The 27,881-nt window shown below is 43.4% G+C and overlaps 1 protein-coding gene across 1 annotated transcript in view; it reads right to left on the reverse strand.

The window, feature by feature from the left end:
• Window positions 1-813: 813 nt before the first annotated feature.
• ITPK1 (inositol-tetrakisphosphate 1-kinase) overlaps window positions 814-27,881 on the reverse strand; it is a 150,860-nt gene continuing 123,792 nt past the window's right edge. Inside the window, exons 6-11 of the mRNA XM_065838524.2 lie at window positions 23,745-23,843; window positions 22,005-22,045; window positions 17,153-17,318; window positions 14,889-14,956; window positions 13,242-13,404; window positions 814-7,351 (exon numbers count right to left, since the gene is read on the reverse strand). Coding sequence (XP_065694596.1) covers window positions 7,029-7,351; window positions 13,242-13,404; window positions 14,889-14,956; window positions 17,153-17,318; window positions 22,005-22,045; window positions 23,745-23,843 — 860 coding nt within the window. The 3' untranslated portion in view covers window positions 814-7,028. The remainder of the gene's footprint in view (window positions 7,352-13,241; window positions 13,405-14,888; window positions 14,957-17,152; window positions 17,319-22,004; window positions 22,046-23,744; window positions 23,844-27,881) is intronic.

Raw genomic sequence — 27,881 nt, forward strand, 5'->3', positions numbered from 1 at the left:
TCTGGGTGTTCCTGCTCCAGCAGGGGGATTGGACTGGATGATCTTTCGAGGTTCTTTCCAATCCCTAACATTCTGTGATTCTGCAAAAATCAACATAAGGAAAAATAACATTATTTGATGGAGCTACTATAAATTGTCCTAACTGGATAATTGAGCAATCACAAACATTTGTGACTCAAGGACTTTGTCTGAAGGGAATGATGGAGTTGAAGGCCAGAGCTCTGGGCCTGCGAGAATGCCTCACCAGCTCTGAAACGCTGTCCCTCTGACTGGCTGCACTGCTGCTGTGCAGCGTCTGGGCTCAGCCTGGCAGGGCTCGGCCTTGGGTTCAACACCACGCGCCGACTCCCGGCAGGGCTTCCAAAAGCGCCCTCACTCAGCGGGCTCGTGGCTTTGCGGGGTTTGATGCTGCTGGGTGAGTTCTCTTTCCTGCACTGGTCAAAATAGGATCCCGATTAAAAATCCTGCTAGGTTTTGAGAAATGAAGAATTCCCTACTCAGGATGATGCAGGAGCAATCAGCCCAGAAGCCTACGCTAGGCATAAATGCTGAAGTACCACAGCAGCCTGAATCCAAGCGATGTTTACCCATGTTTTATATTAAGACAGAAATAGCCAACTTCCCACTAGCCTTAGAATTCAGAACAAAAGCAAACCAGCCTTGCTCACTCGTAGTGCTGGTACAAGGAGGTCCAAAGTAACCACAAACAACTGCACCGGGGAAGGAAGTGAAAACCAGATGCTCATAAAAACAGGCTTCCCACGGTGAGCTGCTCACCTCGCTGCCCTATCCGATCATAAAGAGAAAGCAAAGTAGAACTTGTTATAAGGCATTTATTTTCATTATGTGTTGGAAAGGGACAATTCTGTCTTCAAAACAATTACAGAGAGAATGCCACAATACCTACTGCATATTGCTTTACCGTTGAAACCAAAACACTGTCCAAAACAGGTGCTTGGCAAATGAAGAGAAAATTAATATATTACTATAGAAATCAATGCTGTTAGATGAAAGCACCATCTCCATTGTCTGATCTGATCAGTCATGCAATTGAAGTAAGATGCCAAACAGCAAGTATTTTTGGTTTTTACAGTAAGCCATGATCTTTCGAGGGTTTATATCATTCTATACAAATTTAATTACAAAATCGGAGTTATGTTTCAGAAGCCATAGTGAACTGGGCTGAAGTGAATCACAAGACACTCTTGTTAACACTGTACAGCTGGATGTGAACACAGATGTCTATGAACTTGAGAAACTTAGTACATACACAAAATGGTCCCCAAGATTCAGCCATACTTAGGCGGGAAGTGACGCTGGAGAGTGAAGGATAAAATCCAACACTATTCACACCCAGAGGGCCACGTTTCTCAAAACTGTTGGGATCACAAGGAAACATTGTTACTCCATTTTAAGTATGACTGCATTTTTGTATGTGGTTCTCACAATGGTATACGCAAGCTGTATCCAATACTGAATCAGAAATAAATAATAAAAGATACATCTAATACATCTTTTATTTTTAATATTTTTTTTTTTTACAGCACTGACTTTACAAGAGGATAAACAACTCATTTTTAGGGGCTGCTAACATCTGAAACAAAGAAGTCACTATTTTATATTGAACATATACTCAACCTTTTAATAACTTCATATACGTATATATGTCTTTTCACACAAAAATGTTAAAATAATTTATATCTAAAAACTACTGTGTAAAGAATGAAGAAGGAAATAAAATGGGTTTCTTTAAAAAGGATGGAAGAGGAAGACCTGATTTTCATGAACTCCATTTGTCACTTCAGCTACTTCTGGAATTTCAAGAGATTTCCAGGCCATCAACAAGAACTTCGCAACCTCATGGCACCCGGGGCAAGGTCACCTGCTAATGAGCTCTTGTAGCCCACAGGCACCTGCTGGTGTCAGCGCCAGGGGAGTCAGGGTAAAAAGGTGGAGAGAAAGAGAAAACATCTCCCCGGGTTGCTATTGTAAAACACAGAGTGGCATTCTGGATCACGGGTATCACAGTGTCTGCTGGCCGGGACCTGACTCCCAGGCCCTACCTCTCCCCGTTCTCCTTCTGCATCGCAGATACAGGGTGTTTTCTTATAGCGGATTTTTCACTTCCACAGGAAATCACGCCCAGCAGCAGGGGTGGGCCAGGCCCCAGCAGCCACTTGCATACACACAGCCAGAAATATTTGGGGCCTTTGGTCACTACAGGCGCTATTGCGCTTGTGTTGCTGAGGAATCACTCTAACACCTCCATTTATACCTGGATCCTCTCAAAATTCAAAAATCTAACAATTTCTGTGGCCATGTAAACATGACAGGATCCAAGGAGGACCTGAAAACCACCTGGTCAAAAGCTCAAGAGTTGATGGCCTGGATCCACACAGAGTGAACAGGGAAAGAAAAGGAAAGGCAGTGAAGATGTGGAAAGTACTTTTCTGGAGGTTACATTCCTCTGAAATAGATATTAAAGCAATATTACAAATAAAATCAGCAATGTGATCTGCAACGGTGTGTCTGTTTCTCTGCGAAAGCGAGATTATATTAAAGGAAATATTTTAATCTATACAAAGCATTTTCACATACTCCTAATTACAAAACACACAGTTGCAACACCATAAAGTAATTGTATACTGAATACAGAAATCAATACATCTCTTGCTACAAAAGAGAGAGGAAAAGAAAATTAGCAGGGCAATGCAAGTGAACTCCTGCAAGCGTGCACATGGGGAGACTGCTACAAACTCAACAGACTCTATTCACTAAAAAAAAACCCAAATCCAAGATTTTCTACACAGCTGTGGAAGGCAAGGCTGCATGCCAGTGTGAAAAAGCCTGACTCACCTGTCACTGCTGCCACACAAAGACTTTGGGAAACCAGTGGTAATCTAAGAACTGATAAGCCTGGATTTTTTAATATTTTATGGTAACATCAGAAACATTTTTTCTTCGTTTCGCTCCTTTTTGCCATCCAAATCAAACACCTCTGGCCCCATTTATTCTGTTGCCTTTGGACTGTATCCTGACTGTTATCTACCCACTACTCCACCTGGTTGTTTCCTGGCTGGATATGGCCCGCAGTTAACCTGGAGAACTTGAGGCTTTATCTTCAGCAATTCTTGTTACCTTGTGAAGCTTCAGGGTCAGGTTCTTAACTTGTTCTCATCTATAATGAAAACAAATTAAATTGGTGGTTTTCCATCTGATCAACCTGCTGCAGACCTCCTCTGCACAAACATTCCCACGTTGAGGATGGAGATTATTAAATAGCTTTATCATTCCAGCAGCCTGAACAGTTTTAATGCCAACTGGTTCCCACAGCACAGAGGCTGAGCAGCCAGACTCGTGGTTAACCAAAGGCAGAAGGGCACTGGCCCAGCAGCAGCTCTGCGTTCCACAAACCACAACCGCCAGCACCAGTGCTCCCAGTTAGGCTGCATTTCTGCAGCTGGTTTTCACATAACGATGGAGACGTTCTGGCGCAGTCATTGCAAACCCAAGCACAAGGTGGCAAAGTCAGCTAGAAGGGGAGGAGGATGGTGAGGGCTTTGCATCACAGGCAGTAATGATACCACTCATGTTCTCTTCAACAGGGAAAAATCTTCACCTACTGGAGCTGATGACATAATTACAGTGGAAACCAGAGTCCCATCTCCTTCTCCAGCACGCTGACACAAAACCTGGAGACATTCCAGACAAGCTAAGGGTGTTCTTGTGGATTTCTAACAGCGAAGCAGAAGAGAAGTAGATCCCTAAGAAGCTAACTGGCAACCATCTGATTTTGATATAATCGCTCCCATCAACACAGCAGTAATAGCTATGCCTCTCAAAAGACAGCAGAGCCTTTTCTAACCCACAATAACAAAATTCAAACAGATATTATGGAAAACCTCCCTCAGATTATCTGCAATTTTAAGAGCAAGGGCATCCTGGTATGGTCTAATATTACTAGACTCCTCTACTTAAAAAGACAAAACTCCAGATATTAACTAACTTACTGTGAAGCTTATCTCAAATCAAAACTATTCTGAACTTATCAAACGAGGCAGCAATTCAGAAAAGCACTTTAGCACAGGCTTAATAACATACACATGCTCAAATGTTTTGCAATAATGTATATCTGGACACTTGGTAATTTACAGTTTTGGCTTTCAAAGTTGGTCTCCCAGTTTGCCCCTGTGATTTAGCAACATTCTAGTATATAAGTCATAGCAGTAATTTCTGCAAGGAAATACAGGAGTAGAGCAATTGCATGGTAATTTATGTGAAAACTCTACTGTAATGCCACATCACAACAGGTACCTGCATATCTGCACCTGCTATATTAAAGTGATACTGATACATTTGATAAATAAAAAATAAATTACAGACTATGGGAAAAATGTCACTGATCACACCAATGACCTAAACTTGTTTTCTAGTTACTGCCAAGGTCTGGAGTAATATTTAAATATAGTATTTCTGCAAGCCTTCAGAGAATTACAAAATAAACTTCTAATAATCATTTGTAAACAAGTTTAAAATGCACAATTATATTTCAGTAGTTTATTTTGGAGAAATAAAGCAGTGCAAAATAGGCCAACCAAAATTCAGAAGGCAGCCAGAAAATAAAATTCTTATTTGATGTTCTAACTAGGAAACAGCATACAGACATTTCCATTGGATCCAACACTCAGATTCGTGTAAACATACTTAGTTTGAAAGGTCTTCAGTTACTAACCCAGTTTTAACATCATCAATTCTTCCCCACCACCCAAAAAATAACCCCAAACCAAAACAAAAAGCCCAAAAAAACCCAAGCCACTGTAATAAAGGGAGCAAAAGGCAAGTCTACAAACACTCCACCAGCTGGTTACAAGAAAGTACCATACAAAAATATGCACTGGCAAGTTCCTTCCTGAGGGTATCTTTTGTTACACATGTAACATAAAAACGCTTTTTAACAGAACAAAAACAAACTGTAGTTGTCAATTTTATTTCAGTCATGGCTTTACGAAAGGTTTGGTCTATCAGGAATACTTTATAAGCTCTCACCTATGTACATCTGACTCACTCACACCACGATCACCCAACGCCTGCGAGCTGCTGACAATGTGGGACCAGCAGCCCCACAGCACCCGAGGGCTGGGACGCGGCCCCAGCTCAGAACTGACCTGCAAGAGTCTGGGATGTTGGCTGCACTTGTGCACCCTGGAATTCGACAGACACCACGCTCATAAGGTCCTTCCAGTCCCTATAGGAATACGGTGGAATAATCTCTTCTTAAATCATCCTGGAAAATCTGATTCCAGCTAGAGGAAATTCCCAAGAATGGCATTTTGGGAACAAACCAAATCTCTCCTCAGGAAAAAAACATTGTTCACACAAAAGAACTGCTACACAACGCTCTTGAAAACTTTTTCCCCTCCAGGACTGGTACCTTCAGGTAGGACAGTGACATCTGTTACAAAGTTTACTCCTTTCTCCACAGTCTATCTGGCCTTGAAGCTCTAGATGCTTTCAAGTAGGTATCTAACACATGATGCTAAACAAACTGGTATAAAATGCTGCAGCGATGGATGCTTTACAAATACCTGCTATAGAAAGACGGAAATTCCCACATCTGCAAGCTAGGAGCTTAACTAAGGAAATTTTCTTAACACCACCCCTATTAAATGTATTTTAGGGCTTATATGGGGAAGGCCACACCAAAACAGTGTCTCTGTTTTCAGTGCTGACTTGAATATTCCCAGCTTAGTGTTCAGAACTGGCAAAAGTTGGAGGAATTCTCAACAGCAGAAGGTGTTGCCATGCCAGAAGATGCAATAGAGGGTGAACATTGGAGGTTTACTGCATGTCTCAACAGATACAATTTGGGTGTGCTATAGCTTCCAAACAGTATAAAGCACTACTGTAAATTACCACACGGCCTCATCTGGCAGCTTCCAACAAAGTAACATGGTCTCTAAGCTAGAGCTGTCACGTACAGATGTACAAAGGTACATAATTCTGCTTAGATTCAATTTGCAAAGGAAAAACAAAATGCACAACAGCATGGATCTGTGGAAGGCAGCAACTGTGCCACCCCTGGGGATCCGCAGCTCAGGTGCACTGCTCCAAGGAAAACGTACGGCTCTGTTTGCCACCCTTTGTGCAGAGTTGTCCCAGAGTCCTCACCAGTGCAATAGAGAGAGAATTAAATTCTCTAAGAGATGAGCTGCTTCCATTAACTCTTCTAGGATTTCATCACTAGCAGATGACTGAAAGGATGATATTTAATCTACTAGCTCAGCCTAACTGTCGGCACCCTGTCTGGATCAGACGTGTCACTGTTGACAAGTGTAGTTAGAAGCTGCTTTTGAGGGAAGCAATGAGGCCTGGGGGAAGAACTGCAACGCTGGAACTGGGTGGTCGCCTCCGTTCTGCACCCTGAACAACCACCCTGCTCTGTCCTACTCAAAGTGCCACGGCTTCACAGCGAGCTGCCTGCCAACATCTTGACTGGTCAATGTTTCAAGAGATTTGGTTTAGTGATACTGAAGTTGTCTTAGCTTCCTTTTGCAATGGCCTACGTGGAAAAAGGGAACAGGGAATATCTTAGGCAAAAATCTCTAGCACTGTTACATTCAGACACTGCATTTCAACATTATTATCTTCTTGATACCATGAGGTATGATTTTAAAATGCTGGTCATCAGTGATTACAAGGAACAATAGAAATGAAAGAGCAACCCTCCCACAATGAAAGGACTAGTGTTAAAACCCATGTGTATGTAAACTCACTACAGATTTGCAACTGGAATCTGATGAAATGGATCTGAATCACTTTCTTGCCCTCCACCTTTCAGCCCATTTCATCAGCAAATCAGGTTAAATCAAATGGAAGGGGGTTTTTATTTTGCTTTTTTTGTGTTGTTTGGTTGGTTGGTTTTGTGTTTTTTTTCTTTTTTTCCAGAATTGTATTGATACAGCCTGATCTGGTTTGGGGACCACAATTTGTATCCCTGTGGCTTTTTCTCAGTCCATGGCATTGACAGGTTATTGAGAAGAAGCTTTTGTTGCCAACGTAGCGACGCAGTGCTGCTGGAAGCTGGGGGACACTGCCGAGTTGCAGCCTAGTCTCTGGTGTTGCAGTTTTACTGAGCTGTTGGTCTCGCTTTCCACAATCCAGGAGGAGTCTTTGCCCATGACGCTGAGACAGCCTGTGCTAGTGCAGCATATCCGCTCGTCCATGATCCCGCTGGTCTGCTCAGCCAGGAGCTTGCTGCGGTTTAGCTGGGTCACCTCAGGTGCCTGACCCTGCAGGACAGCAGCGATGTGGTTCAGGAGATCTGTGAAAAACTCAGAAACACCCTCGTAACCTGAAAAGAGGAAAAATGAAGGTGAGAAAAAAAGGCAATTAAGCATTTTCAGAAGTTCTTTGAAAGGCTTCTTCTACCCATTTATTTGTTGCGTTGTCCTTGCCCTCCAAGTGATAATAAAAAGGCTTCTTTTGCATGACATCACTTTCAACAGCTGCATGAGCAGATCAGCATATAAAGGAGCAAAGACCATTGCTACAAAAATACTTCTGTTCAATGACAAAAACTGTTGCCTTTCAGATTTCCCGTTTCTTATTCCTCTCATGTATATGTGTGTATACATCACTTTAGGTATATTCTATTATTTGTGCCCAGTCCAGGTTTTTCCCTAAGTTACAAACTCTGTGGTATAACATTGATCCTTTCCATCCTGCTTCCACGTTTACTGCTGGCAAGTAGCTCTAATGCATTTTCTTTGAGGGTCTGGACCCTCTCTAGAATTTTCCCAGCAACAGCCTCAGTTAGGGAAACCTCAGAGGACAGTGGGGCTGGCTTTGTCCCCTACCGCAGGGGTGTCAAACTCATTATTACCGGGGGCCACGTCAGCCTTGCGGTTGCCTTCAAAGGGCCGAGTGTAATTTTAGGACTGTATAAATGTAACTACTCCTATAATTATACATTCAGCCCCGGTAAAAATGAGTTTGACACCCCTGCCCTATAGAAAAGGCAGCTTCCCGCTGCGCATGAAGCAATGTGATGCTCGTCTAATCTAACCTAACTTGGCACTTAAAATGTGTTCCCTGCTATGAGCAATGTCTGAAAAACACTCGAGGGACAGTAAACATATATCAGTGATACAGTACTTTGTAGAAACATCATTCTTTTATTTCAGTACTGAAACCACCTTTCCGCACGTTCTGTTAATCAATTCCAGACAACTTACAATGCAGAGTTTAACAACAAGCTTCCTGGTTAAAACAGTTGCTCGAATACCAGGAGACATGACATTTTTGGTGACACAAAGGGTGGCAGTAGGCATACAGAGCTTCTGGTTCTGTTTCAAACACTCTGGTACAGGTACAGTTTTATCATTGCATTCATTTTAAAATTGAACCAGACAGGTAACATATTGCTACAATGTCTTGAAATGGATCTTAACTGCTACTGAATTACCTAAAATGGTTATCAATTTGATTTAGTATTTAGAGGTGACATATGACACTCAGTGTATTTAATGGTCAAGAGGCTGATTGTTTTAAAACGTCTATGAAAGTATTGTGAAAGTGACCTGGTATTAATACAGGAGACTGAAGCAATAAATAAGTTTAAAAGTCCCATGTGAATAGCACACATTCACACAGTAGCACATGAGCAGAACCAGAGACCACAAAGTAAATGCATTTTAAAAGACTTTTGGTGATGTGATCATAGGGTAGAAAATTCCCTCAGATCCATAAATAATAAAATTTTATCTCCGCTCTCCTGTAAAGACCAACTTCCTTCAGCAATAAAAACCCAACTTCCTGAAAAACATGAGGATAATTTCACCTTAAGATAAATGTGGTGATTGGTGTATTCATAACCCATATGTTAACCAATTAACTCTCATTTAGGCTGTTACACTGCCTTGGATTTTATTGCACCCGGTCACAATTCTCCTAGGTGCTTAGCAGGTCACACAAAACACCACCAATGCAGGACAACAGGTCCCTGTTTTCCATTTTCAAAGGCCCATAAACAGGTTCCCCAAACAAACTGGCCATTTCAAAACGTCCCGTTTCCCAGCGCCCCACACGATAATCCATCGGTCGGCAGGGGGAACTGGGACTCTATGTCCGGTCATGGGAGCCAGAACAAGATCTCCACCTCTTTGACAGAGGTGCTTGTTATGCTTTCTTGCTTATGTAAAAGCCATGGGATTAGCCTTCAAATCTACTCAGAGTGCTTCAAACACCCTGGGAATAAGCCATCTCCATAGTAACAGCTTTAATATTCACAGAGGAGATCCCTAGTACCCTAGAGTGTTTTGTGTCTGCTCACTGAAAACAAACCATCCTGGTTTGAGGGCACCTGGCAAACTCACAAAGAAGTTGCTTTAAATATTTAATAGGAATAAGATGGGCAGTTATTCAGTCTTGAAATCAGCAGATGTTACAGTGTAAGGAAAGCTTACGGTGTCAGGCAAGCTTACTCTTTGCAAGTCCTCTGCACACTGGGTGGTAAGGCCCGAATAAATCTGCCTTGTCTCTCAGAAGAAACTTCACACACTTGGAAGAAAGAAATACAAGGAAGGGAGGAAGAGAACTGGGGTGTCTCAACTCTTGAACCATGGGATGCTTGTGGAAGGCTGCAAACTCTGTTACCTCACTCTGTTCACAGGCTGCTGCTGCAGACCTCTCAAAAAAGGCAATTGTAGGACATCACTGTGCGGTGATGATAAGGAAATCAAGAAAGGCAGATTAAATTACACCTTTAGAAACTACCGGCAATGGATTTGGAGTTCATGTCACATAAGGAATCAGTGGGAGGATATAAGTTTTGCATGCTTCAAAGCACAAGTTGCATGAATCGTGCTCCAGCAGGTACGACCCCAGCACTGCCCACTGAAATAATTTTGGAAATGCCTGTCTACAAGTGGCCTGCATTTTGCTGTGTTGAAAACAGTCTCCAGCGTCCTGTGTCTGAGCATGGATAGGAAGAAAGTACACCCAGCAATGCATCTGAAAACAAGTACCTGCTCCCCTGAGCTTTGTGGAGTCAAGAAATGCCCATGAGCATTTTTAAGCTAACATTAGAGATGCTACCTGTCTAACTTCTAGGAGAATCTCCCTGATCTAGCACACTCTCTGCTTTTCTGCATCTTCCCTTGGGCAGAGAGAAATGGATAACACATGTCCTACAGCTGTGGCAGCATACTGACACATGCAAAGTGTATGTCCAGATCGGATCCTTCCAGCTGCCACATACATGCACACAGAGCCAGCAGCTCCCCCATCCTGGTGACCGGCTGCAGAACATGTGCACAAGCTGCTGCTTGGGCTGGGGGAGCTCAGCCACGGCCACAGGACAGCAGGCTATGCAGAGCCTTGTCTGTCAGTCACCTGAGGTCAGACAAACACAAAACCAGCAAGGTACATGACTGTGGCTACAGTTAAATATCTCAGCTGGTAACCACAGCTAAACAGAGTCCCAGTGGTTTCCCATAGAACAGAAGACAGAAAAGGCATTTTAGACGTTTATCTTTAAAATCTTCACAAAGATTTGTTGGTGCTAATGGAGCAGATAACAAATGACATCCTCCTACAGGTGCATCTGCTCTCAATTCCGATATTAAACTAATCTCAGGATGACATCGATGGAGTGGCTGGCTCAAATGAGCTTCACGCCTGGTAAACACAAAAGACAGCAGACAAGGCAGCCGAGCCTCTGGGCTGTTGGACAAGGCTTTGGTCAGACTGGGCCCCAAGCCAAAGCTTGAGCTCCCTGAAAGAGGCTGTGAATGCTCCTTAAAGGGCACCTCTTCTCCTCCATTCCCCAAAGCAGTGGTGCAGAAACAATGTGGCAGGTACCTGCAGTGTCTAACTTGGCTCCAGTTTGGCTTTACTGCAACCCTTGCAGGATATACCAGACTTTTTAGCAGGGCCTGTTACAGCAGGACAAGGGGTAATGGTTTTAAACAAAGAGAGGGGAGATTCAGGCTAGACATGAGGAAGAAATTTTTTACAATGAGGGTGGTAAAATACTGGAACAGGTTGTGCCCAAATAAGTGGTAGATGCCCCATTCCTGGAGACATCCAAGGCCAGGCTGGACAGGGCTTTGAGTAACCTGATCTAGTTGAAGATGTTCCTGCTCATGGCAGGGGGTTGGACTAGACAACCTTTGAAAGTCCCTTCCAACCCAAACTATTCTATGATTCTGTGATTCTATGATTGACTCCATCAGTGAAGCCAACCCTTGAAGCTGCTCAGCCTTCAACCATACTCCTTTGGATGGAAATGCAGCTGCTTGCTCTGAACATGCTTTTGGGCAACAGAATATTCTCTATTGTAACTTTTCTTCTGTTGTATTTTACACCATTGCTTCTTTGACCTCAGGAGCCCTTGAGAACAGCTGATCTCTCTCAATTCTGCTACCTTTCACCAATTTGAAGGTAGTTTTGACTACACCCAACATTCTCCCATATATCTGGTCCCTGCTGCTATCCTCTAGACTTTGTCCAACTGGTCTTCAACCTAACCCACAGTGGTAAACCCAGTAGGTACCTCCACCACCAGAAGAATCCTGTGGGAGACATAATGTAGACCTGTGCAGAAGAAGCTTGCCCATGCTGTCACGTCTCTTGCAAGGATGAAAACAGTCTATTAATTCAATGACTCTTCAAAAACCAATTACTGTGCAGATTGAAATACAGGATTTGGGCTGAATATCAAAAACCATTATCTTAAGGTAGAAGTACAGCAGAGCATGAAGCTGAAGGCAGTTCTGCAAACTTCTGTCACAAGAAGACATTACTTGTCTTTAAATAGTTAAATGTGCCACTAGTTCTTCCCCAATCTGGACTTTTCAACATTTCAAGAAAAGTGACATTTCAGTCTGTGCAAAGTACCAAATTCAAAACAATACTTGCAAAACCAAAATCCCCAAAACACCAAACCAAAACCAGGATGCAGGATAGCAAAATAATGTCCTGCATCTTCAAGGCCCAGTGTCTGCAATATAATCCCATTCATAAAGTTTTGATTTGGCTCCATCTGACACCTAATTTAGGCTGTTTCACTGCTCTTGGCAGAAGACTGTTTTCACAGGTCTGCACCATATGGTGGAACCAAGCTGCAAAGTGACCTGAGAATAGCAGGGCAGGAGTTTTAAAAGGAAGCCAGCCACTGCGCAGAGACAGGCAAGGCAACACGGGGCAGCAGTGGGACGGGGGATGTGGACTGAAAGACTAAGACGACTGGGGGCTCAGGGCAAGATCTCTAGATGCAAAGATACCTCAGCCATATTTAAAACTCAAAGTCTTAAATGACAGGTTAAACAAATCATAAGAGCCTGTGCACATCTCTCAAAACAAGCATCACAATTCAGGTAACGAGATTCTCAAAGAGAAAAAGCCCATGGAAAGCAGCATCAAATGAGATGATGTATTCTCTTCCTGTGTTAGGCTGCTGAGTTTAGCACAAGTGACAGACCACCACTGTCTCCCATTACACACACTCACAACTCCTTTTAACAATTCCAGCAGTCAAGGAGCTTGTTTAGTTGTTTCCAAGACATACGCTGCCCTAAGAAAAGTGGAGGTCAAATTTACCTGTTCTCATGTGTTCTATTCTATTGTTTTAATTCAGGATCCACTTACGAGAACCTGCAAGGATACTTAATCCTTTACAGCAACTTCTGTGCATCCTACAATTTTAACATCATAAGATTCCTGGTGTTGTTGCTTTTGTGCACAAAATGTCTTTTCATGGGGAATCAGGCACAGGAAGAAATTTTCAAGGGAACAGTTTGCTGCTTCCACCCCCTCAACACTTTTAATGGCACAGAGTCTGGAAAAAAGATATCTTAAAAGGCTGCCCTAAAATAGAATTTATTATTCTTCTTTTCATCTTCAGAATGAGGAACAGGCTCAGATAGGCCAGTTCCCAGGACACAGCTTCATGCTTCAGTTCCTGGGTATCCCTTTGCAGGGAAGGGCATGACAGCCATGTTACCGCTGGCCACTCAAATTTGACCACATTTCCTAAGAGTTAATATTTCAGTAGCAAATTCCATATCTAGATTAGGGTTCTGCCCTTCCCAGATTAAACAGTATCTGATCTCAGAACAATTTGGCTGCTGCTCTCCTGTCCCCCACTTGGGAAGCAATGATGTGAGACACCAGCAATAAAACTTCACACTAATACACACTGCACCATTTCCACAAAGCATGAGTGGAAAGGCCTCTCTCACCTGGGAATGCATTTATATCAATGACCGCGTGCTGCCCGGTCTGATTGTTGATGATGATATCAATTCCAAAGAGGGAAACTCCCAGAGCTTGCCGCAGCGCCTTAGAGATTTCCCGGATGACGTCGTCATTTGGCCGTTCAAATACTCCTTCGATTTTATCCAGCTATAGTGGAAAAGGACACATTACTAAGTGACTCCAAATCAGCCTCTTTAGTGGAAAGATCAATTTTCAGAGGTTTCCAGGTGCATATCCACCAAATCTAATTGCAGAGAACCGGTGGCATGAAACAGAGAAAGACACCAGAGAGAAACTGCTCTCATAATTCAGAATCCTTCCTATATTGGAAGTTCACCTGCTCTAAAGCACCTAGTTCTTCCTTTTCATATTGGTGCAGCTCCTCGAGAGACATAGCTGTATAGGACTGAATGATGAATCGGACTCGCTATTTTAAGTACTCAATCTATACCTTAAAAAACAAAATGCAGCTGGTGTGTTTAACCCTGTGCTGCAAATATTGTGGATATCATCCTGCTATTTCAACGTAGATTAAGGCCTGTGTTAAAGGACTGATAAACCAGACTCCTGCTGTTAGTCTCACTTGAGCCACACAACACAACTCAGCTGGCATCTTCAGGACAGAGGCTAATGCAAAGTAATATCTTTTAGGTGGGTTTTCATGAATAAGTTATTCTACAAACATTTATTAGGATGAAAACCTCAGGTTATTTATGACTAGAAGATGTATTTTTTTCATTTTTTTTAAACAACAGCTTATGGTGCAGAAGTATGCTGTCAAGCCTACAGAAGGGTGTGTGGAGTGTACATGAGAGAGATGGCAGGTAAACCACATGAGCATATACCCTCTAAGTTTGAAAGTAAATTTAGCCATAAAGGGATTTATGACTAGCACAACTGCAGCTATAATATTTAGCATGCCCATCCCATCAGTGTCACACACAAATTTAATCATTGCTGACTATGAAACTACTCCCAAAAGAGCTTGTGAAACAGAAAAGAATCTGGAGACTCAGAGATTGAAAGGACCCAGTCCTGTAAAGTGACTTTCACAGCAGCTGAGTGCCTGAGAACTTCTTAGTTTTTATAGGTGCAAAAGCTTATTAAAAGGATTGGCAATGCAAGCACGAAACTGTCAGCATGCTGGCACTGTTGGACTTGGCAAAGACCCAGAAATGGTTCCATGGCCACAGCTCGGGTGTGCTCACACCGCAGATACGGCCCTCTGTGGCCCTGCCCAAGGCAATTGCTCTGCTTGAATTTTCACCGTTTGTCTTCCCTCACAGAACTGAGTCCTAGAAGGATGATTTATGCTTATTAAGCTCTCTGGACAGGAAAAGGCCAGGCATTTGCATTCAGAACCTCCTTCTTCCCTTTGCCTAGGGTAGCCCTGGGGAGCCTATGCCTGGCAAGCAGCACAGCCCTGCTGCATCAGTGCTTCCTCACCGGAGCTCGGTGAGGAACACCACAGGGACACACAGTCATGCTGGTTCGTTGTACCAAACACACCTCAGCCTGCAACACAGAAGCAGACAACTTGTGAAGGAGAGTCACTACCTACTACCACTTCAATAAGAAGGACTACATAGTTTTCCAGCCGCACTAGAGGAAAAAAGACCAAGTGTACTTACTGCTGTTAAGACAGATGAGGATTCTGGCTTTGAAACATTGTGGCTGTTGAAAAATATTGATTCTCTGTCTGGAATTAAAAGCAAGTTGTAAATAACTTTATATCAGGTTTTAATTTCCAAAGGATTAGAGCAAGGAACAGTAGATGGCACTGCAAGCCCCCGGAATCCAGTCTTAATCCCCACCGGGCAGTCCCCACCACCCACCCACAGGACCCCCCCTGCCTGTGGGCATTTACCTGCCTGCACAGGCAGGGACCCACGGTCGAGTCACCCTCAGACCACAGATAAACAGAACTGCATGGAGATAATAAAAACCTTCACCAGAGTCAATTATCTAAGTTCATTAAGATAACAATGTTATTTTTTTACCAGTTTGCTATACTCAAAGCGACAGTTCCAATGGGAAGGCATGTGGTTGAAGGGAGAAGCTGCGCTCACTGCAGGCAGCAGACTGACAGCACCCAGGGTGCACTGAGATCCCTGGGAACATGGGGAGGGCACTGTCACCAAGGGGGAGAGCAGCAAATTTAACGGTCAGGACCCACCCTTCCCTTTAGAGGCACCACAGGAGACACCCTGAGGTGGCAGAAGCCACTAACACACTGCAGCAGAAACCACGGGGAGAATTGTACCAGTGCCTCCCACCCTACTCCCTTTGTGCTGGAGGTTTTACTCCTGGGGAGGAACCCACCACAACACCTCTCCCTCGGGATTCCCACCACAGAAGACCAATGGCGTCATACAGACAACCCACATGGGAACACCAGGACCAAAGTCTCAGCACGCAGGTGGCACCGGCAGTAGAATATTTCTGCTATGCTGGTCTCCCTGAGCAGAGGTTTAAGAGCAGCCATGAGGCCACATATGATACAAAGGGGGGAGCTGTGAAAACCAAATCCTCTCACCAGCGTGACACCACCAAATACTCTGCCTGCCTTTCCTCCATTCAGAAAGGTCTGGTACATTCAGACAGTCGGCTCCTGGAGCGCCTCACAGCCTCCAGATCTGCTTCATTGTCAGATCTGCCTGGTCAGGTGCATGTAGCACAGCCCCCTTAAACTCTCCTCACGAGGGTAGGAAAGCCAGACATTTCTTATCCTAATCCGCTCACAAAACTTATTTTTACGTGGGCTTCCAGACAACTTTCAAGTCTTATGCCTACAGATGAGACACTAACTAAGGCGTTTTTAGAAAGATGCCTTAAAACATTCTCTTCCAGCAAAAGAGCACACCAGCTGTCCTAGTAGTTCATATAAACACAGATTCTGGCTTACTTAATTTGATCAGGACATACAACAGATCTAAATGTAAATACAGGCATATATACCTACAGACAGGGACTTTTACTAGGAACCTACTTTACATATACTAACAAAATTCCTATTTGTGTGCAGAATGCAATGATAAGTACACATGGACATACTACGAGCAGCAGAGACCACTACAAAAGTGACAAGAAACTGGCACTTGCTAATTTATTTCCTTTAATTCGAGACATTCTCCCCTCCTATCCACACCTCCTGGATTTGTCCAGTTGCAGAGAGATCATGGTCCCATCCATGTCCTGCTAATTTCTTCTTCCTTCTGAAGGCCCAAAGAATGTCGTTCTCAAGAAACCAGCTTTTTTTTCCATAAAGGAAATTTTAGTAACCTTTAATGAAAACCCTTCAAGTGCTGCTGTCTAGTGACATATAGGAGGATTACTGTCCTCACTGACATCCATTCTTCCTTCCCCACAACACAGCTGGTAACTACAAACCAAAGGACACTTCCCACCAAGGTTTACCACACTGCGTCTCACATTTAACAAAGAGGCTCGTTTAGGGGAGAGCACGAGCAATCTTTCAACACACATATATAATCAAGGTAAAAATAGGGAGAGGAAGTTCTGAAATGATGGAATGCAGGAAATTCTCTCCAAAGCACATCTATAAACAAACTCTGGAACAAATGACACGTGAATGTACTATGAAATTAGAGAATTTCTCTCCCTCCCCCGCTTTACACATGACATAAACACTGTTTCTGACAGGTAAGGCTCAGGTTACTGTTGCATAAATATTTACTATACGAATGTCATTTGTGTGTATTCCAGAGCAGATGAGTTATCTCCCTTCCTATTGAAATAATACAGTGGAGGAAACATGGTATGAAAGAACCAGCTGCCTTCACTTCAGTAGGTTTTTCAAATATATTTTTCTTTTGAGCTGTTTGCTGCCAAGGCTCCGAGAACTGACATTTCTTTTCAAATAAGCAAAAAGTACCTGAGATTCCTGCAGAGAAGTTCTTTAAAGATGGTCTTTTCACCACGGTGTAGGATTCCCCGACCACAAAGACTTTATAGAGCACGGCATTGTGATTGATGAAGCTCTGAATGACGCAAGGGGGGCGGACAGCTTTCAGGCCCTCCTGGTTGAAGATGATCGCCATCTGGAAACACACACAGAGTTATGCACAGGTCTTTCAATAACTTCATGCTTACCCACGACCTGACTAGCAGTGAGGGGCAACATCTACTGGTGGATATATAGTGACCATGTGTGAATTCGTTCTCAGTGGCTGGTCCTATTTCACTACATTTCATTTCACTGACACACAATTCTTCAAACACTCCTGGCAGGGCAGCTTTCATTTTTGATCAAGAATTTTTTTCTCAGCTCTTTGCAAATTCATTTACTGCTTTTAGTTGGTAAGCTACTGCAGCTACAGGTACAACAAAAGGGTAAAACATTTGACCTACACAGATGACAAAGTCTGCATTGAATGCAAGTGTGTACCATGAGAACAACTGAAGGAACAGCTCTAAGTACTAATTATAAGAGTTCTTCCCCACAGCTCTGTTTCCTGTGACTTGGTTAGGTCCAGTTGCAATGGCTTAAGCACCAGCGTTTCACCCACATCACCAGAGAACTTTTTCAGACTCAGTAGTTCTTACTGCTAGCAAATGCCAGCCTAACTATTTTCTTGGCCTGGTGTCACCCCGTTATTCCAAATGGATAGTCCCCTTGAAGGGACTGGAACAAATATTTCAAAAAGGAAGATATTTATAGGGCCTGAATGATGAACATCATGGAAGCAAGACTGGAAGGTGCAGAGAAGTACTTTGCTGAGTCAGTATATATTCAGAACATTCTACGCTGTTCTCTCCATCTAACCCTTCATTACCACACTTAGATGCACATACGATTATCATAACTGTGGTGCCCCATTTTTCAGGTTTGTTGGAGTACGGATGCTGCCATGGCTCCTACGCAGAACCAGCAGCAAGCAGGTGGTGAAATTACTTTATACCCATGTGCCCCTAACAGTAGTGAGGATAAACTTCGGTTTGCTTGCCATCTTCAAAGTCCTGAAAAAGTTGTGTTCTAGTAATGTGAATATTAACCTGTCTTCATTACTCCAGTGATATCAGGTCTTGTTAACCAGGGTGGCAAAAGGGCATGTTGGTAGTCAGGTGAATACAAGCAAGGACTGTCGAAGGCCAGAGAACCTGACATACGTTTTATCTTCCTTTCCTGTGGGCAAAACTCCCTCCCACTAGTAAGGATGCTTTGGTTAGAGGACCTTCTCCCTCTGAAGAGCCTTGAAGACAAGAGCTAACCATGCAAGCCTTGAGCCTGACGCCTACCTCGGTCAGTGCAGAATGCATAACACTTGCCAGAAAAGTTCTTAAGCTCTGAAACACAAGTTTTTTCTTATGCCTGTTAGTATTTTCTCACTGGCCTGCTTGGGTCTAGTCTTTTACTCCAGAGGTAAGACAGTCCAGAGCGGCTAAGAGAATTCCTGTGGGTCCCACAGTGACTCCACAGAGATATACAGAATAACATTGGAGCTTCCTGACTCAGCATGGTGCAGATGAGTTATACTGCTTGCTTGCTCTTTCCATATGCTTCTTGGCAGTTTTTGTGCCTTCTGAGATTAGCTGTATCTTAGTGAAGAAAGGGTCACTAGAAGGCTTTTACAAACAAACTTTACCACTTTGTGCTCTCTCTCCTATATTACATAGGATCAGCTGCTCATTTAATGTAAGCTGTACTTGCAGACTGAGTTTTTGGTAACACCTCAGTTTGTCCCTGTAATGAAAACAGTAAATATAATAGGTTTTGCTGTTCAAAAACAGCCGTGGTAAATGATGTAGTGATTACATATTCTTAATTAGAAGTCTGACCACATATTTGTCCTTATTCCCCCTTATCTGATAAACCACATTAGGTCATATAACTGGCTGCACACATGCACAATGACTCAGTAGATGGACATTTTCTGAGTTCAAGTCAATGCATGCATTCAATACCTGCTTGCGGGTGATATTCTTACTCTGTCTCTATTATACCAGATGCTATCTTTCTGACAGCACAGAGTGAATCTGTGAATGGTAAAAACCTGTGCAAGAAACCTATTATAGGCACCAGGATCATCCATAAAGACGATTCTCAGTAACAACATCATCATACTTAATTAGTTTCTCACTGGTGGCAAGAAATACTGCTCTCTTCCTCCTTCTGTGTAGAATGTTGGCATTATAGTATGTACAACATCATACTGGCAAGAACTGTGCTGTTCTATAGTGTTCTCTTCAAGTATTAGTTAATTAATCCCCATAAACCACATCTTCACAAGATGAGCAAGTAGTTATTATCCTATTTTAGAAGTGTGGCAAGCCAGAGAGTTTATCTTCTCGGCGCTGAACTGACCCAGGCTGCTGGAAACAATATGACACTTCGCTTCTGCAAAGCTCTGTGCCAACAGCCCCATGGACCAGCACATAACATACACAATGCCCATGGTGTTGTGTTATACTGCTTACTGTGATGTCTCATGGATTTTAGCACGCATGAGTACAGCTCCAAGAATTCGCTTGCAGGGTACACTTGCTCTTTGTCATACAGTGCAGACCTGCTGCATCCGGCAGTAACATGGGAACAATACTTTATATCATAATTTCCAAATGGCATTCCTCATTATAAATGCAGAGCTCTTCTGAAGGCAAAACAACACATTTGGCACTGAGAATTTTTACTGACAATGTCTGTAAGGAATTCAGTCTCAAAAAACACAGTGATGTTCTCCCTTTTCATTCCTGTCTGCTTGGCACTTAGAAAAAGAGTCATTCTGGACACATTTCTTCAGGTTATGGGTCTCAATGATGTCTCACGACAGTTTTACCGAAGCTCAGCTATGTTCTGACCTGCTGGCAGCTGGAAGGACAGTCTTCAGGTATCACTTCTGTTGACGTCTAACAAATGGTGCTGGAAAAGTGGGGTAGGTCACATAGAAGTGTGGGACAAGAAGACTAATTAACAGCACCTTGGCTTAACTAGCTTGTGTTTTCACAGCAAAATGTTGAGTCTGCCAGCCTTGGCTGGCACCAAACCCAGACTCAAGCCTGCACCATCGGCTGTCCCTGTTAGCTGGTACTTGAACTTTCTGAATAGTCATCTCATGAAGAAAAGTAGGTTTCTGGTAAGGCTGTGTTCTAGTTCCACTGTCAGCTCTGCTGTGGGAATATCTCTACAAAATATGAAGTGATATACCAAAAGCCAAAGGAGTAATGTATAAAACAGGCAACTGTTTCTTGCTTCCAGACCTATGCTCCATCTTTTAGACATATTGGACTGTAAGCAGAGTATTTATTCTACGCTTCCTTTGCCATTTATTGACCATAAAATAGCAATTACAAGACAGTTCCTCTCTGATCATAAATATACTTCTGGATCACTCCTGAGAACTCAGCAACTCCCAAAGTGACTACTACTACTAGCTATGTAAAGTAACACACAAGACTCCAGGCTTTTTTCCAGAGGTCCTCCTAGGATCTAGTCATAAACTCCTCTGATAAAGTGCAGCTTACAACTGTATTTTAGTCTAATTTTTGCTCAGAAAATGGAATTCTCACAGAAGGCTGAGATATGTCTTCACTGTGTGAAAGAACAGCAAGGAAAGATGCACCAGGGAAACAAAGTCCAAGCCTGACTGGATAAGCACTGAAAGGTTCATGTATTTCAGGCTGCAGTTGCAGAGGAACCTTTTACAGAAAAATGAACAGGGAGTCTTAAATTAATTCACAACCCAGTCCCCAAGTGTTCTCAGGAATTCTAGCAAAAATTTATAGTGGCTGCTCCAGTAAACTAGCAGGAATGTCTGTCATGCCTGTAAAATGACCCAAGCTAAGGCCAGCATGAAAAATCTAGCTGCATTTTTAAAGGAAGTGCTGGTCACTCAAGATTTTGGCTGTAGGCATTCTGCTCATCTAGCTCATCTACTTCAGGGCCTTCACCTCCCAGAGATGCTGCAGCAACAGACTGCACATTTCAGGAGCAGCTGGGAAACCTGGACCGACGACCACGTTTTAACAAAGGAAGCCAGGCACTATGAGAGCCAGCAGTGAGGGCTGGATTCTCAAAACTGAGCTGTGGTAAGCAGGAAGGCAGGAAGCACAAATGGAAAAGAATTGAAAAAGGACTCAACTTGCCTAAATTTAGAGGAAGCTAGGCTTATAGGAAATGCACTCCTTCCAGGAATACACAAACATTTTAACTGCAATTGCCTTACTGGAAGGAAAAGGAAAGCAGATAGTTCTACTAGTCTTATTCTTCCTACAGCTCCAGTCATGTTATTACAACTGAACATACCTAGAAACTGTCTCTATTTGCTATTTCCTTCCCCTCAAGGAGAGGAACCAGCCGGCTCTCACTCATACCTCTGCTTCATCTGCAGCACTAAACCATTTCTCACCTGCCCCACATACATGCTAGAAGAGAAACATGGTGAGGTGGAAACATCACTTAGTGTGAGTTCCCACCAATGGAGAAGCAGAAGGAGATTCCCTGCAGACAGAGCTGACTGGAGATCACAAACTGCTAGAAGAAACTAGATGACAGAAGCCAGAAACCACTAAAAAAACCTTCCATGTCAGGAGGTTAAAGTCATATTTAAATTAATTTCAGATAGATCTGAAAAAATACTGTTGTAATAAACTCAAGGGAGAGGCAGGGGAAGGGAACTCGTTTAGGCATAGCCCTCATTCTGCCTACTACAGGACTGGAAAGCACCAGCCAACCCACCCTAGGGGGACTGGAAGCAGGGGGATAACACTGCAAAAGGTTTTTAACTCACCTCATGAGAGTTGGTTCCATGGGCCACTCTGGTTTTACAAACTGGGTAAAGAAAATAGAAAAAACAATGCACCAGTGAAACAGGACACACAAAATCCATTCCCATCCACTTGTGCAAACACTAGAGTTCACCAGACCAAGGCAAGACACCAGTGACAGTCTCTGCTGGAAGAGCACCCTCAATCACTGCAAAGCTTGGCTTGCTTCAGGTCCTACTCTCTCATCTCCTCCCTGTAACTAAGATGCAAGCAGAGGTCATTTTAGGACTGGACAGAGATGCTAACCATCAGCTAAGAAGTTAGTACCAGTACTGGTATTGCCGTCCTGCCCACTCAGAGGGCACCTTCACAAGTACCTGGTTTTGCCTGAAGCAGGAGCTACTTTATAGGTACCACAAAACACCACTATCCTGAAAATGAGGGAACTGGGACGCACTGGAAACAAACTTCTTTTCCTACGTCCCTGGTTTTGGGAAAGAGGAGGAAACCAAATGGGCTGATCTAAACAAAGATACAACATATTTTTTTGCAGGCAACCATAGAGGGGGACAAAGAAAGCAGAAAAAGCCCAGCAGTTCTTACTCCTTCATACTCCTTATCTGCTCTATAAATACTGGTTCTCAGCTCCATCCTAAAACCTATAAAAGCAAAGCAACAACATGCTCCTGCTATTATGAAACCAGAGGAGAGCTGAAGACCCTGGGACTCACACAATCACTAAAGCTGATGTTATTTATATGTTAAATAGAGGAGATGAAAACTTGGAAGGTGTGAGGGAGTGGATAGGACAAGACTTCCTTGGGGGAAGACAGAAAGAGCACTTTGACAATATCATATTCTATAGATTTGCAATGCTATGTTTTAATTTCATCATCATTTAGAGGAGTTGATACAGGCCTTCTGAATGTATGGGCTACACTGCTGAGTGCTGAGCCTGAGCCAGCCTGTATAAAGAAGACAACGTGCAGGGTGAGGAAGGGAGGTCAAAGCCATTCAGTGGGCTTTAGATTACTGCTTCACAGTCTAGCTTCCGGAGACCTGCCTCATTTCGGAGAGTGATGGCAGGGACAGAAAAACATGCTTTTCCCACATGACTTTACCTCTGAACTTTGCATATGAGGCAAGTACTGAGGGAACAAACACGGACTAACCAATTCTGCTCACTTTATACCACAAGGAATCAAATAAAGGAACAAACTAAAGCACAAGACCCCCAGCAAAACTTGCTACAAAGCACAAACAGTTTGTAGCAACTGTTTGAGGCTGTGGGCCCTTGAAGCCTGATATCAGTGGTCATTCTTACACTCTTTCTTCTGCCTTCTAAGATTATCTTTGTAGTCAGGACCAGGGAAAGGAAGGGATCCGTGGAAAAAAGGAGGCAGTCAGCAAGGCAGTGATTTTTTTGAGAAAATCACAGCTGGCAGGAGAAACGTCTTGCACAAGTTCAGGGCAAGAGGTTAACTTTGTTAGAAGTATCAGTATTTCCCAGGAACACATATTTACTGCAGTGAGCTGTTTAAAGTAAGGAACATCAATAAAAGGCAAAGTAAAAGCTGACAGGGAGGGGTTTTGCTCCACATTCCAAGTAGAATGCTTCAGAGCATTTGTTCCAGGAAGGTGTTAACATCCCTGGTACTTTGGCAATGAAACCCACACTCCTACAGTCTTGGCTATGTCTTGGGGGATGCATGTGCAATATTCAGAACCTACTAGAAGCACAAAGGAAAAGCCCATGTACATACTGAATGGGAATGCCAGTCCTTTCTTCTCTATAAGCTGCAAGGTATCTTCTCCACAGGCACTTGTCAGCTCCATAAAGGGTGGTGAACAGATCCTCTCATCTGCAAGACAAAAAAAAGACTCAAATGGAGATGAGGTGTTTAGCCTCTCAGCCGCACCATTACCAGCTCTCTCCACACTAACTGCTTCTTGATAGTGAGCTTTAACAGTTGACACTATAGCAGCAGAAAGATTATCAACCAGGCCTGAATTTGGGTTTCTAGAAACATTTCAGAACGTGAAAGGTCCAGTTTTCAGATAATCTAAATGGAAATATAAAGCCCGTGTTTTCATAGGCAGCAAAAACGATCACCTGATTAGGAATATGTAGCTGCACAAGACTTAGCCAGTGAGGTGAAAAGCAGTTGGGATCTTAGCTCTTAATATTTCATCTTCAAGCATAATTTTCTAAAACATTTTACAAAAGCTGAAAGGTCAGCAAGTGTGGCTGGAGTAGGCAGCCTCACCAAGCCACCATGACTGTATGGCCCCTCAGGTGGCAGACTGCAGAGTGGATATACGTCAGCCAAGCTGTCAGCCATGTCATACACCCCACTGCCCACTGGGACCTCTGCTGTGACAGCAGTGCTCATTCGGCCTGGCAAAGCCAGAGCCAGCACTGCTGGGACACTGGGACTACTTGGCAAGACTGCTCAGCAGACTTCAGTTAAAGAGGAAAAACACAGGAAACCACAATAAAATATAACAGGGTAGGTCTGCTCCAGGTGTTTCTGCTGCTGTTGTGCTTGTTCACATGGGGTTGCAATAAGGCTGGAGTCAAAACCCAGCCCTCTTAGTGACTCTGTAGGTTGAATTCACTGTAGGTAAACATTGATTCCTCTAGGAATGCAGCAAGAAAACACTGCAGGACTTGAAGTACTTAAGCACAAATCTCCACTGCTCAAGAGGGCTGAGTTGCAACTTGAGGTGCAAAGAGAACCTTGGCTTCAGCCATGGCTCTGGGGCTGGTCAGCGGGCCCAAAGACTTTCAGACAAAAGCTGTGCACACATTGACAAAGTCAAAGCAAGAGTATCAACCAAGTAAGAACAAGGCCAAGTGCAAGGTCCTGCACCTGAGTTGGGGCAACCCCCAGTATTAATACAGGCTGGGGATGAAGGGATTCAGAGCAGCCCTGCCAAGAAGAACTTGGGGGTACTGGTGGATGAAAGATCGGATATGACCACTTGCAGCCCAGAAATCCAATTGTATCCTGGGCTGCATCAAAAGGAGCATGGCCAGCAGGTCAACGGAGGTGATTCTGCCCCTCTGCTCTGGTGAGACCCCACCTGAAGTCCTGTGTCCAGCTCTGGAGCCCTCAGTACAGGAAAATTGGGGACCTATTGGAGAGGGACCAGACGAGGCCACAGAAATGATCAGAGGGCTGGAACAGCTCTGCTGTGAGGACAGGCTGAGAGAGTTGGGGTTGTTCAGCCTGGAGAAGAGAAGGCTCCAGGAAAACCTTATTGTGGCTTTCAGTACTTAAAGAGGGCTTATAAGAAATACAGAGAGGGACTTTTTACAAGGACATGTAGTGATAGGACAGGGGTAATGGGTTTAAACTGAAAGAGGGTTTGGACTACATGAGCTTTGAAGGTCCTTTCCAACCCAAACTATTCTATGATAAGTTGAGTTAGCTGCACAGTACTGAACTGCAATTCAGAACGGATCTGCCAAAACTCACTTCTAAGACTTAGTCCAAGAGAAACAGCATGATACCCTCCTCCAAGAAGCAACTGGAGACCAGCACAAATGATGGGAGCAACCGTATCTGGCAAACTCAAGTCACAGGTTTCTATCAACCAGCACTTGTCTTGAAAATAGGCAAAATGGGACTGTTAACACCATCCACATCTATTCCAGTGAGAACAGAGATTCCAAACAGGTGGAGGTTACCCTGTGCAGATGGTGCAGAAAGGTGCATATAAACTAAAACCCCAGCAAAACTAACTACATACTCTGAGAGCCATGCATCCAGAAACCACTTTATAAGCATAGTTTAGATTAGTGCTTTTCACTTAATTATAAGTATAGGTTTATGCATGTTCTCTCGCACAGAAGGGAAAACTGAATCACTGAAAAGAACAGAGGCAAAACTCTCTGTATTTTGATATCCATATCTTAATACATGCTTCAGCGCTCTGAGAACCTCCGAGAACTCTGGTCATTAGCAATACCGTTGCTACAAGAAGTTCTCTGCAAAAAGAAAAGACTATTTTCATACATCCTAAAAGGAGCAGGAAGATTGATGCTTTGAGGTCAACCTCTACAAAGATAAACAAAACATCCCAGGCTTCAAAGCTTTCAGTTCACTGCTATGAAAACAGAAAGTGGCATCCACAAGTGACAGGTACTGTAATATTTACAAGCCTTCGCCAGAGCAAAAGTTCCTTAGTTGGATGAATTTAAGGAATCAGATTTAGTTTACAGATACTGGGGAACAACTTTGGCTTGGCAGCTGTCCCACCCATATGCTTAAGGCTCACAAATTACTTTGCCTTCAGAGTGCAGATGCAGAGGGACATATAGTTCTATCTCACTTCCCTTTGTTTCTCTCCCATGCGAACAGGAATGGGAGACGGGAGGAATAAGCGTTCCTGCCAGTTACCATACAGTTGCATGGGGAGATAAAGGAAGGGGCAAACAGTCATTTATTTGACTTTTTTCTTAGAAAAGACCACCTGGATAAAGAAAAATTAGCAGAGAAGACTCTTTAGCATCTCAAAGTGCTCCCACTGACTTTGCACTGCACTGGCATTTTCTCCATCACAAATGCAATTCTAGCCCACTGAAGCCTCTAAAACAGATCATTAATTCACAGCCAGACCTGAGGACAAACAAACCCTTGCTCAACACAAGACTTCAGGATGGCCTACAGCTAGAAAGCTGCTGCTCTGAGTTTAACTGCACACACTGCAAAAAGAAAAGATAGCGGTAGGTTTTTAAAAAAAGTCCTCCAGCTGCCAGTGATGATCCACTCCTCCTTTCGAGGGTGGCAAGCACATGCTGAAGTTTTCTCTCATCAGCCAGCTCCTGCTACCAGTGGCAGCAGTCTCAGCACACCTTCCCTGCACTGAGGTGCAGGACAGACCCAATTAAATGGCTGAGGGTCAATCTCAATACTGTTTTACATCCATGGAACTACACCATACAATCCATGAAGCGCAAGTGAACATCCAGTGGTACATTGAGCCCTCCCCTCTCCTCCTGCTGGGACAAGCTCTTTAGAGGATCTTACTGAGTTGTGGTCAGGCACTGGACCCTTGGCCACTGTCACTGCTTCTCTGCAAACCAGTAGTGACTGGTCACCATGGGAAACCACTGCCAAAAAGGACAACACTAAATATACAAACAAATAAACATAACAGTCTACAGGTGAGAACGGGCAAAGTGAGTTCCCAAGAGATTATTATAAATGCAATTTCTATGCTTTCCACTTTGGATCTGAAGCTAAACCTCAGGCACTTCCTCCCTCCCTTCGGGTGTATACATTGAATCACACAATAACCAGCTATCCGTAAGCATTAACCCTATCCTCATGCAGCCTCTACTGAGCCGAAGATATCAGCAGGAAAAATCTCTCTGTAAGTCAGAGGACTGCTATGAGGCTGTACATTTTTAGGGGGCACACTTAGAGAGTGGTATTTCTTTCTTCTTCCAAGTGGCTGGTAGTCTCAGAGACCTGCCTTTGAAATATGGCCAGGACTCCAGGTGGACCATCTCACATCAAAAACTGCCAACTTAAGAGCAACAAGGAAAGACTCTTCAGATCAGGAGAGGGTTCAGCTCTCACTTCAAATACCAAAAGTATCTGTAGCATTTTTGTTGTTAGAAACAACAAACCATAATTAAATTTACAAGTCAAAATGCTGTCACTGTGTTCCTCCCCGTCTTTGTCCTAATTTTTATTGTATGCCTTGGCACAAACTTTGTGGTGTCCGCTTTCTGTATTTTCCTTAGATTATTCTCCCTTTTCTTCAAGATTATCTGATTTCATAGGGAACTTCCTCTCTCTTTTTCACTTTCTGCATTTTTTCTCGCCCCCATCCCCATTTCTTCTCTATGCTGGCCTTTTTTTTCAACTACCATTTCTGTCCTTCCA

The sequence above is a fragment of the Patagioenas fasciata genome, chromosome 5, assembly GCF_037038585.1.
Source record: "Patagioenas fasciata isolate bPatFas1 chromosome 5, bPatFas1.hap1, whole genome shotgun sequence".
Lineage (NCBI taxonomy): Eukaryota > Metazoa > Chordata > Aves > Columbiformes > Columbidae > Patagioenas > Patagioenas fasciata.